The 13951-nt window shown below is 43.3% G+C and overlaps 1 protein-coding gene across 2 annotated transcripts in view; it reads left to right on the top strand.

Moving 5' to 3' along the window:
• CPVL (carboxypeptidase vitellogenic like) overlaps positions 1 to 13193 on the top strand; it is a 120755-nt gene extending 107562 nt beyond the window's left edge. For both annotated transcript variants that reach the window (XM_038768805.1, XM_038768813.1), the window contains exon 13: positions 12943 to 13193. In XM_038768805.1, the coding sequence (XP_038624733.1) occupies positions 12943 to 13044 (102 nt within the window). In that variant the 3' untranslated portion in view covers positions 13045 to 13193. The remainder of the gene's footprint in view (positions 1 to 12942) is intronic.
• The last annotated feature ends 758 nt before the right edge of the window (positions 13194 to 13951 follow it).

The following is a 13951-nucleotide window of genomic DNA, read 5'->3' as shown; positions in this document are numbered from 1 at the left end:
ATGATAGAGTGCTCTCCTCACTGTAGTCACTCACTAAGTACCCTTGCTTGATTTTGAGGCAGTGCTGTCTTGGTGGACTCTGATAATACACATAGTAGTTTCTGGTTTCTTCTTTCATGATGAGCAAAATTGCATCAAGAAAGGGAATTCTAAGCTTTGTCTAGTGACAGCGTCATTTGCTGTGGTCCAGACACCCCAGTTCCCCACTTTGGGGAAATCATAATCTTCAGCATCAGCCACAGTTCCTGGGGTCTCTGTGTAGCCCCTTCCCCGGCTTCTCTAAAAGAGAAACAGAGACATCCTTGCTGGTGGCCATGGAGGCTCCTGGATCCAAGAGAAAGACTGGAATGGGGTGAGAGGCTTCATTGTTTCCTTCCTCAAAAAACTTCACCATTGAGCCCAAGGAGGACAATCCAGCAAAATGTTTCTAGCTTGTTTGGTCATTCCATATGAATAGTAATAATGATAGTGGTATTTGTTAAATGGTGATGGCATTTGTTAAGCGCTTACTATGTGCAAAGCACTGTTCTAAGCGCTGTTAAATGCTTACTATGTGCCAAGCTCTGTACTAAGCCCTGGGTTAGATCCAAGATAATCAGATCAAACACAGTCTCTGTCCCCCATGGGGCTCACAGTCTAAGAAGGAGGGAGAACAGGTATCTAATCCCCATTTTATAGATGAGGAAACTGAGGCACAGGGAAGTCAGGTGAGTTTTTCTGAAGTCTCATGGCAGATCCAGCCAAGGCTGGATTAGAACTCAGTTCTCCTGAGTCTCAGGCCCATGCTCTTTCCAACTAAGATCCTTGTGGCCAGGGAGTACATCTACCAGTTCTATTACACTGTACTTTCCCAAGCACTGAGGACAGTACTCCACACACAGTAAGGGCTAAATAAATACCTTTAATGCTGAGCATGCCTTTTTATGTTATTTGTTAAGTGCTTACTATGTGTCAAACACTGTTCTAAGCACTGGGGTAGATACAAGTCGGTCAGGTCAGACACAGTCCCTGTCCCTCATGGGCTCATAGTTTAAGTAGATGGCAGAACAGGAATTGAATTCCCATTTTACAGTTGAGGTAACTGGGAAGTTAAGTGACTTGCCCAAGGTCACCTAGCAGGCAAGAGGCGGAGTCAGTATTAGAACCCAGTTCCTCTGACTCCCAGGTCCATGCTCTTTCCACTATGATATGCTGCTTCCTTCAGATGGCCTGATCTCCTTGGGTTTCAGCTTTCTGGGAACTGTCAACCATTTGGGGTTGAGAGTGCATCAGAGGGGTAAATTACAGCATAAAAATAATAATAGAGATTTTAGGTAATTAAACTTTAAAAAACCTTGAACATTTGGAAGTAAAAATAGCCCAAAATGCCTCATCAGAGAGCTGAAATTGTCACTGTGTTGCTTCCATTTATGTTAGGAGTTAGAAGAACACTAGCTGGGAACAGAAATGAAAAAAAAACCCACCCATAAAGTACTTGGCACATCGCTCATCTCCGTCTGACTGGAATGCAGATGTACATGTTTGTTATTGCTACTAACATTTATTTTCCTCCACAGCAACTGAGGCCCCAGAGTTTATATTCGGGTATTATTCTGACTCCTTCCTTCTGGTTTGTCAGAGAAGGTCCTGAATGTTTGAATTGCTCCATTTTGCCTCTGTGCTTATTTTCTTTCCCAGACATTCCCCCGAAGTCTTTCATCATTCTTTTAGCCAGTCCCTTCTCCATTCTTATCAAAATGAGTAGGAAGGAATCAGAAATAGATCTAGAGAAGTTGAGGGTGGATGGGCATTTCTAAAAGAGGCTCACTTACCTAAATTTGGGCTTCCTGGTGGCCCTTAGGTTTCTTGGGAAGGAATGTAGTCTAGTAGAAAGAGCATGGGCTGGGTCCATTGTCCATTCTTGCCAAACTACTGTTCAGTAACCCAGCTGAGCCTTTAGCCTTTAGAGAAGCAGCATGGCCTAGTGGAAAAAGCACAGGCTTGGGAATCAGCTGGCCTGGGTTCTAATCCCAGCTCTGCCACTTGTCTGCTGTGTGATCTTGGGCAAGTCACTTCACTTCTCTGTGCCTCAGTTATGTCATCTGGAAAAAGGAGATTAAGACTGTGAACCCTATGTGGGACAGGGACTATGTCTGACATGATTATCTGGTATCTACCCCAGCAATTAGTACAGGGCCTGGCACATAGTAAGTGCTTAACAAATACCATAATTATTATTATTAGCTTCCAGAGCAGGTCCTGGCTTCTCACCCCAGCTAAGAGCGCGTTTTAATTTCCAGACTTAATGTAAGTTTTCTGAGCCTCTTCTGCCCTGAATAAGTAGAACAGAAGAGGTATTTCACCAGTCATCCTGCAGGGCTTTCTTGCCAGAAATCTAACAGCAACAATATACTTGGCGTTCTTCTTGCCCTCTACCCGCCATTTCTCCAAGGCGAGTACATGCTGACACTTGGTGCCTCTTTCTCACCCACTTGTTCAGCTAGAACTTCCCACATCTGTTTTGTAGCACTCTTCTCACTGACCTAATTTTACAGGCTTCCTAATGTCCTAGACCAAGCCACAAAGAGCTGCTTTCAGAGTGTGAATGTGTGGCCATTACGAACGCAAAGAAAGGGAAATCGAATTGGGGAGGTATTTTTTGAGAGCCAAACTGAGTCCAGACTGGATGAGAGGCTTTACAGACTCTGAAAACTGGCAGTTCCTCTCTCCAGTTTAGCCTTGGCACCTACTGCTCAGCCCAAGAGGGAAAAGGGACCAGAATAGAACTCACTTTCTGGAAGCAGTGATAGTCAACAGGATTTACATTCTGAAATATTTGAAACCAATCCTGAAGAAACAGTGACACTATTAGAGTTTCTGCTTTAATTTATTTTCTCCTTCCTAAAAGTGTGTCCTGCAAGTAAGGGAAATAATACTTAGCAGCACCTGATTTTACTGTTATTATTTACCATGAGTCAGAACAGAATCATTAACTCCTGTAATTTTATTTTATTATAAAAGACTGGTCATCTTAAGCATCAGCAATGTCTAAAATATGCTACCCAAGGATGCATTTATTTAATACTTATGAAGCTTGAATTGTTTTTCAGTATCAGTCAACCAGTAAATCCATTTACTGAGGTTAACATTTTTGCAAGGAATGTATATTTTTCCCTTGGCTTTTGAACCGTGGGGAGTCAGTTTTAGTTATTTGAGTTTAGCAAAACCATCGAATGAAAAGAAATGTCAAGAGATACCTGCTTTAGAAAGCTAAGCTTTAAAGGATTGTTCTCAAATAGAGTCATTTTCAAATCTAATGGCATTTAAGAACAAAAGAGAATTAAAAAATGTTTAAGCACTAGCTTTCTGTTGTTTCTAATTTAGATTTTAATCAAACTCTATTCAGATTAGTTTGCAGGAATGTTAAACTGAAAGTTCAAATTCAGTTAGCTTAGAGGAATAGTTTTTTGTGTTTGGACATTTGATAGTCTCTCTGCTCCCCCTCCCCCCAACCAAACCCCCTGGCACCTATGTACATATCTTTAAATTATATATTATAAATTAATTATAGTAATGTCTGTCTCCCCCTCTAGACTGTAAACTCATTATGGGCAGGGAATGTGTCTGCTTATTCTAACGTATTGTAACCTGTCAAGATGTTAGTACAGTGCTCTGGACATAGTAAGCCCTCAATAAATATCACTCTATCGATTGATTAATCAGAGGTTGGTCCACATGTTGTCACACAGTCATCCTGCACAGGGATGCCATTCAGCTGTCTGTTCCCTGCCCTGGCTGGTGGCCTGGCATTTTAGATAGCAAATGCTATGATGAAAGTCACTGGGCCACTAGGCAAACCACTCAGCCTTTCTCTCTGAAGTCTCACCTGGGTCTGGGATCATGGGGTCTCCTGGACCAGTGGTGCGGGAAATGGCCCAGAGCCCCCCTCTGTGGCCCAAAGCCCCCATGATACACCCAATCAGCCTAGATGGCTGGATCCTGGTGGGGAGCAGTGTAGCTTACTGGCAAGAGCCTGGGCTTGGGAGTCAGAGGTCATGGGTTCTAGTCCCGGCTCCGCTGCTTGTCAGCTGCGTGACTGTGGGCAAGTCACTTCACTTCTCTGTGCCTCAGTTACCTCATCTGGAAAATGGGGATGAAGACTGTGAGCCCCACGTGGGACAACCTGATTACCTTGTATCTACCCCGGCACTTAGAACAGTGCTTGGCATTTAGTAAATGCTTAACAAATACCAACATTATTATTATTATTGTTATTATTATTATTATTATTATTCTGTCACATGTTGTAAGGAAACTGCTTTGGATAAAGACCTTTTTTTAAAAAAAAAATGGTATCTGTCAAGCACTTACTATGTGCCAGGCAATGTACTAAGCACTGGGATAGATACAAGCTGATCAGCTGGACACAATCCATGTCCTAGATGGGGCTCATAGTCTTAATTCCCATTTTACATATGAGGTGGCTGAGGCCCAGAGACGTGAAGTGACTTGCCAAGGTCACACAGCAGAAGCAGAAAAGTGGCAGAGCTGGGATTAGAACCTGTGACCTTCTGACTCCCAGGCCTGTGCTCTATCCACTATGCCATGCTGCTTCTTGTAATCCCAGCACTTGGTAATAATAATAATGGTATTTGTTAAGCGCTTACTACGTGCCCAGCACTGTACTAAGTGCTGGGATGGTTACAGGCAAATCGAGTTGGACACAGTCCCTGGCCCATGTGGGGTGCTTAGTCTCAATCCCCATTTTACAGATGAGGTAACTGAGGCACAGAGAAGTGAAGTGACTTGCCCAGGGTCACACAGCAGACAAGTGGCAGAGCCAGGATTAGAACCTATGACCTTCTGGCTCCCAGGCCCATGCTCTGTCCACTATGCCATAGTCCATAGTGACTTGCCCGAGGTCACAGAGCAGACATGTGGTGGAGTCAGGATTAGAACCCAAGACCTTCTGACTTCCAGGCCTGTGTTTTATCCACTAAGCCATGCTGCTTCTGAGGGGGGAGCTGAAGGGAGCTAGAGAAGCAGGAGCAGTGAATGGGAAGGAAGGAGCAAGTTGGCAGCCCAAGACACTAAAAATCCCTCCAAAACCAAAGCTAAACAACTGTGGAGGTTGCGGTTTGATCTCATTTTCAAGCAGCAGCTTGCGCCTTAATGAGGTTCTGGCAGTCGCAGCTTGGGGAGTCTCGTTGTTCCTGCGTGGCCTAGCCCCAAGGAGGCAGGGCTTTCTGGGTAAGAGTTGGAGTGACATGGGAAAGCGAAGTGTGGGAGAATGAATAACCTGATTGGTGATTTGATTACGCTATCTTAATAAGTGTTTTTTCTGTGTCTTGCACTGTGCTAAATGTTGAGGTAGTTATTAGAATCGGGTCACTGTCCCTGCCTCCTTTTTCTTTCAGAAAATAAATAGAGCAGAATTCTAATTGGGAAATTTTAATTTTGTTCTCACTTTTCCTGTCCACCCTTCTCCATTAAATGGGTCAGATATCAAACAAGAATAAATAGCATCTGATCCTGCTTGTCTACTCCCGACAAGCATCATTAGGAGACGGCCAGGCTGATCAGGCGAACCCTCTTGATTAGAGTTGATCATAACACACACATAAACGCTAAACTCTATAAAAGTTACAGCTGTCTCAAAGCTTAGAAACTCCAGGGGTTTTTTCCTTATTGAATTAAAGCTGTAATTCTAGATTCTACTCTCTTGTATTTGGATTTTTGGTCTGGCACACAATCCTCACTTGCTAGGGCACACAAGAGTTTTGCTTAAGGAAGATGCTTTTAGAATGCTGTTTGTGACAGCACCTCTTCTCCAGAGGCCAGACCAGTACTTCCCAAGTTTGGGTCAAGTTATAATTTTCTGTCTTCCAGTTATGCATAGGGTTGCTAACTTCTTGGTCGATGAACCCATTAAGGATGGCTGGTTAGCAACCTCTTGGAGGCTAAATCTAGGAAGGCCCTTCTGTGCAAACCGGGGGCATAAAGGAAGGGAAGCCAAAAGAAAGGGACCCATTCCTTGGTGGTGTTTTTTTAAGGTATTTAAGTGTTTACTGTGTGCCAGGCACTGTATTAAGCACTGGGGTAGGTACAAGATAATTAGGTTGGACACAGTCTTCATCCCACATGGGGTTCACAGTCTTAATCCCCATTTTACAGATGAGATTATTGAGGCACAGAGAAGTGAAGTGACCTGCCCAAGGTCACACAGCAGACATGTAGCCAAGCCGGGATTAGAATCCAGGTCTTTCTGACTCCCAGGCCAGTGCCCTATCCACTAGGCCATACTGCTTCTCTTGGTCTTTGCACTGCTCTCCAAGGCTGTGAAAGCCAGAAGTGCTGGGGATGCAACCAGAAGGCTGCATGGACCTTGAAGCACTGGGGCCCTGGTTGACCAGTGACTGAAGCCAGTCATCACTGGGGTCATCCTGATGCCTACCCCTTGGGCCTCAGAAGGATCAGTTAATGGTGGGTGAGAAATCCCACGTAATGTTGGTAATACTGCTAACTGCTCATTGCATCTTGTAATGAGTACCCCAGTTAACATTATTATTATCATCTTGTGGATGAGCCCTTCTTTCCCCCAGCTGCAAATTACTGACCTGTACTAGATTAACTGCACCCCAATAACACTGTAGGTAGTAGTAATAAAGGTATTTATTAAGCACTTATGGGGTTCAGAGCCCTGTACTGTTACCTAGATTTTATATACCCTTACAAATGTTTCAATATACATGTCCTCTTTGAGATTACAAGTTTCTTAAGGATAGAGACTGTATCTTACTCCTTTATTATTCCCACATGATATTTATGTTATGAAGTGCTTACTGTGTGCTAAGCACTGGACTACATGCAAGGTTATGGGATTGGACACAGTCCCTTTCCTACACAGTGTTCATAATCTTATCCCCATTTTTCAGATGAGGAAACTAAATCCCAGAGAGGTTGTGACTTGCCCATGGTCACTCAACGGGTCAGTGGAAGAGCTGGGACTTGAACCCAGATCTTCTGACTCTCAGGCCTGGGATCTTTCCAAAAGGCCATGCTGTCTTCCATTCCTAGAACAACTCTATGTTCCAGGATCTCCTTGTTCTTGTTCTGCTACTTGATTTTGACTCTGGTTCACAGGAGATGTGGTAAAACTGGATATTTAGAAAGTTTAGGCTTCATAACTATATAGTCCTTAAAGCCTTAAGGTTTTACAGACCTGAAACATCTTATGAAGCTTGATGCTATGTTATCATCAAGCTCTATCATCAGTATCCCAAAGCTATCTTGGTCTTTTTGATTTTTTGGCTGCATTGTCTCATCCTTGTATTGTTGACAGTGCACTGTCCAGGTAGCAAACTTCAGTGACTGCATTAAATTCTAGATTGCCGTAATGTTCCAAGTTAGACTAGCCTTGCTTGAAAATGATACAGTTAATGATTTAAATTTTTGCTGGTGTGTAATGAATGTTTTGAAGGCATACAGTCCCCAAAATGTCATGTAGTGGCAGACTGCTGTAAGGCCAGGCTGGAAGGCAGAAATTGGAGAGGGGTTGTTTCCCTTGGAGTGGGTTCTTTATAATAATAATAACAATAGCATTTATTAAGCACTTACTATGTGCCAAGCACTGTACTAAGCACTGGAATAGATGCAAGATTTTCATGTGAGACAGTCCCTGGCCCATTTGGTTCTTGAATGTAGAGGGGAGGAAGGACAGATATGTAATCCCCATTTTACAGGTGAGGAAACTGAAGCACAGTGAAGTGACTTACTCAGGGTCACTTAGCAGGCATGTGGGAGTCCTGCTGACTCCTGGGCCTATGCTCTATCCATTAGGGAACACTGCCTCCTTCATGAAAATAGGAAACAGATTCAGGCCTTGTAGAGGACAAACACACTAATGCATCAGGGAACTTTAAATGTCTACACTGTATGGAGACAAATGGCATTGGTGTATTATTCTCTTCAGCCATACATTTAAGAGTGGATAGCATTTCTGCCAAACCTTGGTTGAAAGGGGCTGGCTCCACCAACCTGAATTGAAGCTGAATTCAGCAGGAAGTCCACTGGGGAAAAGGCATAGAAGCAGGAATAAAGACCCAGTTATCAGAAAGTGCTTTACAGTGTTTGGGTTTTTTATGGTATTTGTTAAATGCTGACTAGGTATCAAGCACTGTTCTAAGTGCTGGGTAGGTACAAATTAATCAGGCTGGATACAGTCCCTGTCCCACTTGAGGCTCACAGTCTAGGAAGGAGAACAGATATTCAATCCCTATTTTACAGTTGAGGAAATTAAGGCATAGAGAAGTGACTTGCCCAAGGTCACACAGCATCAAGTGGCAGAGCCAGGATTGGAATGCAGGTCCTCTGGCTCCCAGGTCCATACTTTATACACTAGTTCATGCTGCTTCCCAGCATTAATGTGTGAGAGCTCCTGCAGCATAGCCAGGTATACTGGGACCCCAAAGCTTCAATGAAAACACGAGTAACAGTCAGGGAACATCATTTCTCTGTACAGGGACTGTTCAAGGATCTTCCAAACCCTAGTGTTCATTCATTCATTCAATCATATTTATTGAGCACTTACTGTGTGCAGAGCACTTTACTGAGCGCACAGTGGCCTACTGAGCTGGATCCCAGAAGCTGGTCTGGATCCATGCTGCTCTTGCCCTGGAGACAGTTTTCGTAGGAAGCTGGAGTTGGGAATTCTTCTCCTGACTCTGCCTTGTTATTTTGGAGATAAGGCCCAGGCTTTTCCCAGGAAACTTAGTTACCAGACCATTTATTTATTTACTATAATATTGGTCTCCACCAGACTCTAAGCTCTTTGAGGGCAGGGATCACTGGTAGTAATCAAGAAGAGTGGTTGGGGGTACTGGACCCCTGGACATTTGGGCTTTAGTAATAGGGCCATGCCTTAAAATTTCCTATGACTCTTACCTTAGGATGTGTAACCTGGGTTTTGGTTTGGACAGTTAAGCTAGATTTTATTTTACAGATGAGGTAGCAGGCACAGAGAAGTTAAGAGACTTGACCAAAGTCACACAGCTGACAAGTGGCGGAGCTGGGATTTGAACCCATGACTTCTGACTCCAAAGCCCGGGCTCTTTCCACTGAGCCACACTGCTTCTCCATTATTATTCTCCGTTATTATTATTATTATTATTATTATTAATAATAATAAGTGCTGTCAAATCATTTCCAATTCATAGGGACTCCTCCTTCCCCTCCCCACAGCACCTGTATATATGGATAGATGTTTGTACGGATTTATTGCTCTATTTATTTATTTTATTTGGACACATTTATTCTATTTGTTTTATTTTGTTAATATGTTTTGTTTTGTTGTCTGTCTCCCCCTTCTAGACTGTGAGCCCGCTGTTGGGTAGGGACCGTCTCTATGTGTTGCCGACTTGTACTTTCCAAGCGCTTAGTACAGTGCTCTGCACACAGTAAGCGCTCAATAAATACGATTGAATGAATGAATGAATAGCAGTACTAGGCTTGGGAAATTGGAATACATTAGGGACTGAGTGACCTCATGAGTATTCAGTTCATAGTTGTCCCTGGTCTCTGCTGCTAAGTTTGTCATGTCCAGGCAGCTGAACCTTGTCACACCCATCTTTGTGAGTTGTCCTTATTTGAGTTGAATCTGCACAGAAGCCCCTCATCACAAAACAGCCAAGCCTGGAGACAGCTGATTTGTTTCTGCAAGAAGATGACTCCAGGGTTGGAGTTCTCATTTGGTGTCACGGGAAGGCTGTCTTATCAAACATCTGCTCACTTACAGTTTTCTTCCACAGTGGAGAAGGAACACAGTTTGTTCAGTCAAAATTTGCTCCCAAACTGTAGATGATAAATCAAATTGTAATTACAGACTAATTAGGTATGCATCTGCATTAGGTATGCAGAGAAGCAGTGTGGCTCAGTGGAAAGAGCCCGGGATTTGGAGTCAGAGGTCCCGGGTTCAAATCCCGGCTCCGACAGTTGTCAGCTGTGTGACTTTGGGCAAGTCACTTAACTTCTCTGTACTTCAGTTACCTCATCTGTAAAATGGGGATTAAGACTGTGAGCCCCCTGTGGGACAACCTTATCACCTTGTTACCTCCCCAGGGCTTAGAACAGTGCTTTGCACATAGTAAGTGCTTAATAAATGTCATTATTATTATTATTATTATCCAAATGTGTTTAGAAAAAAAAAGAGGTATTTCACATCATCTCATCGAAATGGTGTTGGCCTCAGCTAGCCTCAGAAACAGGATAGTGAAAATGAGAATCCCTGACCGCTAGAGGCACCAGTCAACAGAACGAGGATGTCTTGAAACTTGATATTCACCCCACTCACCCTCCACTTATGTACATATCCGTAATTTATCCGGCTCCATGGGCCTCCCCCTCTAGACTGTAAGCTCTTTGTGGGTAGGGAAGGTGTCTACCAACTCTGTTGTACTTGCCCAAGCATAGTACAGTGCTATGCACCCACTAAGCATTCAATAAATACCACTGATTGATCATTCCAAGATGAAGGTAATTCCTAGCTCTGGATGTACATCCAAAGATTGTCACACCAGTTGAGTGAGCCTGCTGTTTATCATTAGTTACACGTGTATCATTTGCTTGCTTAATCCTCTGGTCTAGTTCACTGAACGGATGGTGTTGTTTTGCCATCTGTACTGGCTAAGGAGAAAGAAAAACCCTGACCATTATACTATTTAACTTCCATGTCTTGTCTTAAGGATTCATCTTCAATCTTGACTACAATCAATTTATAGTATTTATTGAGCACCCACTGTGTGCAGAGCACTGTACTAAGCACTGGGGAAGAATACAACAAAGGATGAATAAAACTTAGTCCCTAGCCCCCAGGGGGCTCACAATCTACATTTTTTTTTAGACTCAGTTTTTTTTTTTCCGGAAATGTTAGTGGGACAAGCAAGGGCCAAAATTAGGTGGAAGAAAAACAGAAGAGAGGTAACACAGAGAGAAAGGAAAAAAAACACACACACATAATCTCAACCTGCTGTTCACGATAGGTGATCCTATTTCAATACCTTTTCCTCTACCCCCGTGATTAGTACAGTGCTTTTTTATGGTATTAGTTAAGGGCTTACCATGTATCAAGCACTGTTCTAAGAGCTGAGGTAGATACAGATAATTAGGTTGAACACAGTCTCTGCCCCATGTAGGACTCACAGTCTAAGCAGGAGAGAGGAGGATATAATCCCCATTTTACAGATGAGGTAACTGAGGCACAGTTAAGCAACTTGCCTAAGATCATACAGCAGACAGGTGATGGAGTCAGGATTAGAACCCAGGTCCTCTGTTTCTTAGGCCCGTGCTCTTTCCATTAGGCCATGCAGTATTCTTCCGCAGTGCTAGTCACGGAGTAAGTGCTTAACAAATACCATAATTATTTTTATTAACTCCTGCTGACACTGAGCTCCTTGCTCAGGGCTGCAGGCACTGCTGTTCTTCTGTTCAAAGCTTAGAACAGTGCTTTGCACATAGTAAGCGCTGAACAAATACCATCATTATTATTATTACTGCTCACTCTGGTGCAACTTTTCCACTGGGGAATTGTGTAGAGCGCCCCCTGCTGCTCCAGAAACTCTGGAGTGCAGCCTTCAGCGTAAGCAGCAGCAATGGAAGTGCCCCCCACATCCCAGCTAAGGTGGGGGTTTGCAGGAGGGTGCCCAGGGGGTTGGAATGCACCTCCTGAGCAAGCTCCTACAGACTGGAATCATTGCCTGGATTAACCATTTTCATGCAGCATGTCTTGAGTTCTGTTCTCTATATGTTGCCAACTTGTACTTCCCAAGCGCTTAGTACAGTGCTCTGCACACAGTAAACACTCAATAAATACGATTGAATGAATGAATGATTGAATGAATTTGTGCATGCCTAGAACTTGCTTTTTTATGGTATAGTTAAGTGCTTACTATTTGCCAGGCACTGTACTAAGCACTGGGATAGATACAAGGTAATCAGGTTGGACACAATCCATGTCCTACATGGGGCTCACAGTCTTAATCCCCATTTTACAGATAGGGAATGAATGTACAGAGAAGTCCTCTAGACTGTAAGATGGTTGTGGGCAGGGAACGTGTCTTTATTGTTACGTTGTACTCTCCCAAGCGCTTAGTACAGTGCTTTGCACTCAATAAGCACTCGATAAATATGGCTGAGTGAAAGCCAAGTGACTTTCCCAGGGTCAAACAACAGACAAGTAAGTGGTGGATCTGAGATTAGAACTCAGGTCCTTCTGACTCTCAGGCTCCTGCTCTATCCACTAGACCATGCTGCTTCTCCAAACTTGTCTAGTGTACAGTACTCTGCACACTGTTACCGTTCCGTAAATATCATTGATTGATGGACTGTCTCTTCCATTACAGTGTAAGGTCCTTCTTTTGGGCAGGGAACGTATCACTTCTTTATTCTGTACCTCTCAAGTGCAGTAGTGCACCACACCAAGACAGCATCCAGTAAATAGTCCTGCTGCTACTATTGTAGATGCCAGTCTGTGACAGCCTGAGCCAGAGAGGAGACTCATGTCTGAGCTGGTTGGTCTGCCACTTCATCACTTGCAATCAATCCATTAATTGTATTTATTGAGCACCTACTTTGTGCAGAGCACCATACTAAGCATTTGGGAGAGTACAGTGTAACAGAGTTGGTAGACACATTCTCTGCCCACAACGAGATTACTTGCATGTCTTTAGTCCATACAGCAGAAGTTCAACTGTACTCTCAACATTCATAGCCACTCTTCTTAACATATTGTGTTGTTCCAAGGAAGGCACTAACTGGAACCAAAGCAGATTGTATTGGTAATATACTTCAATCCATCCTCTAATAAATCTACTGTAAAGAGGTTATCTAGCATAAAATCCTTGCATTTTGTTCAAAAGTGTGTCTTGCCTCACTAAAGTTTAATTCCTTTTTTTTATTTCTACCCTGAAGGTGATTGTTCGAGGTGGAGGACACATCTTACCCAATGACCAGCCTGCGAGAACCTTTGACATGATGAACCGATTTATCTTTAATAAAGGATGGTGCTCTTAACTGGTGGTTGGCACCCCAAAGATGGAAACATGTTTAATGAATGAGTGATGTAGAAATTTTTTTTAAAAATTAAAGATATGGTGATGTAAATGATATAGAGTTCACAGTGAAATGGTATTTTTCATCAATAAAGTGCTTCTCCAAACATAGGTGACGATGACTTTTGTGGTTTTTTCTCCATTTCTAGGAAAGAGCAGGGAGCAAATAGACTCACCCACTCCTTCCCTGTCTTCCTGGTCACAGAGCCACACACAATATTGAAAATAAGCCGTGGCCATGCTGGGAGGAGCCAAAGGGAGGAAGTGATCTGTGAGGAAAGAATGATGACTGTGGCATTTGTTAAGCACTTACTGTGTGCCAGGCACTTTACTAAGCACTGGGGTGGATACAAGTAAATCAGGTTGGACGCAGTCCCTGTCCCATGTGGGGCTCACAGTCTCAATCCCATTTTACAGATGAGGTAACTGAGGCCCAGAGAAGTGAAGTGATTGATTTGCCCAAGGTCACAGAGCAGACAAGTGGCTGAGCTGGAATTAGAACCCATGACCTTCTGACTCCCATGCTCTATCCACTACGCAAATAGGCCTTCAGCCAGGACCCAAGCTGGACGTTTGGGTTGTTCTCATTTTGGGTTTGTAGTTCCTTTGGGGAATTAAGGAAAATGGCAATTTAGTTTAATTGAAACTGAATTTACAGATACCTGGGCATTCTTGCTGCCCAGCTTTTCATGTATGTATGTTAGTCAGTTCCCTATTAGACTGCTATAATTGTGTTTTGGCAGATCTTCCTTTCCCTTCTATTGTGTCAGAGTCTTTTTTCTGTGCTGGGACCCAGTTAGCATTTTCCACCTCATTTCTCTATTGCATTACTCAGTTATGATTTGGTTCATTGGAGAACTAAATTAATA

Source organism: Tachyglossus aculeatus, chromosome 2, assembly GCF_015852505.1.
Source record: "Tachyglossus aculeatus isolate mTacAcu1 chromosome 2, mTacAcu1.pri, whole genome shotgun sequence".
In the NCBI taxonomy this organism is placed as follows: Eukaryota; Metazoa; Chordata; class Mammalia; order Monotremata; family Tachyglossidae; genus Tachyglossus; species Tachyglossus aculeatus.
The sequence above is the reverse complement of the archived record's forward strand: the minus strand, read 5'-3'. Positions and strand labels throughout refer to the sequence as shown.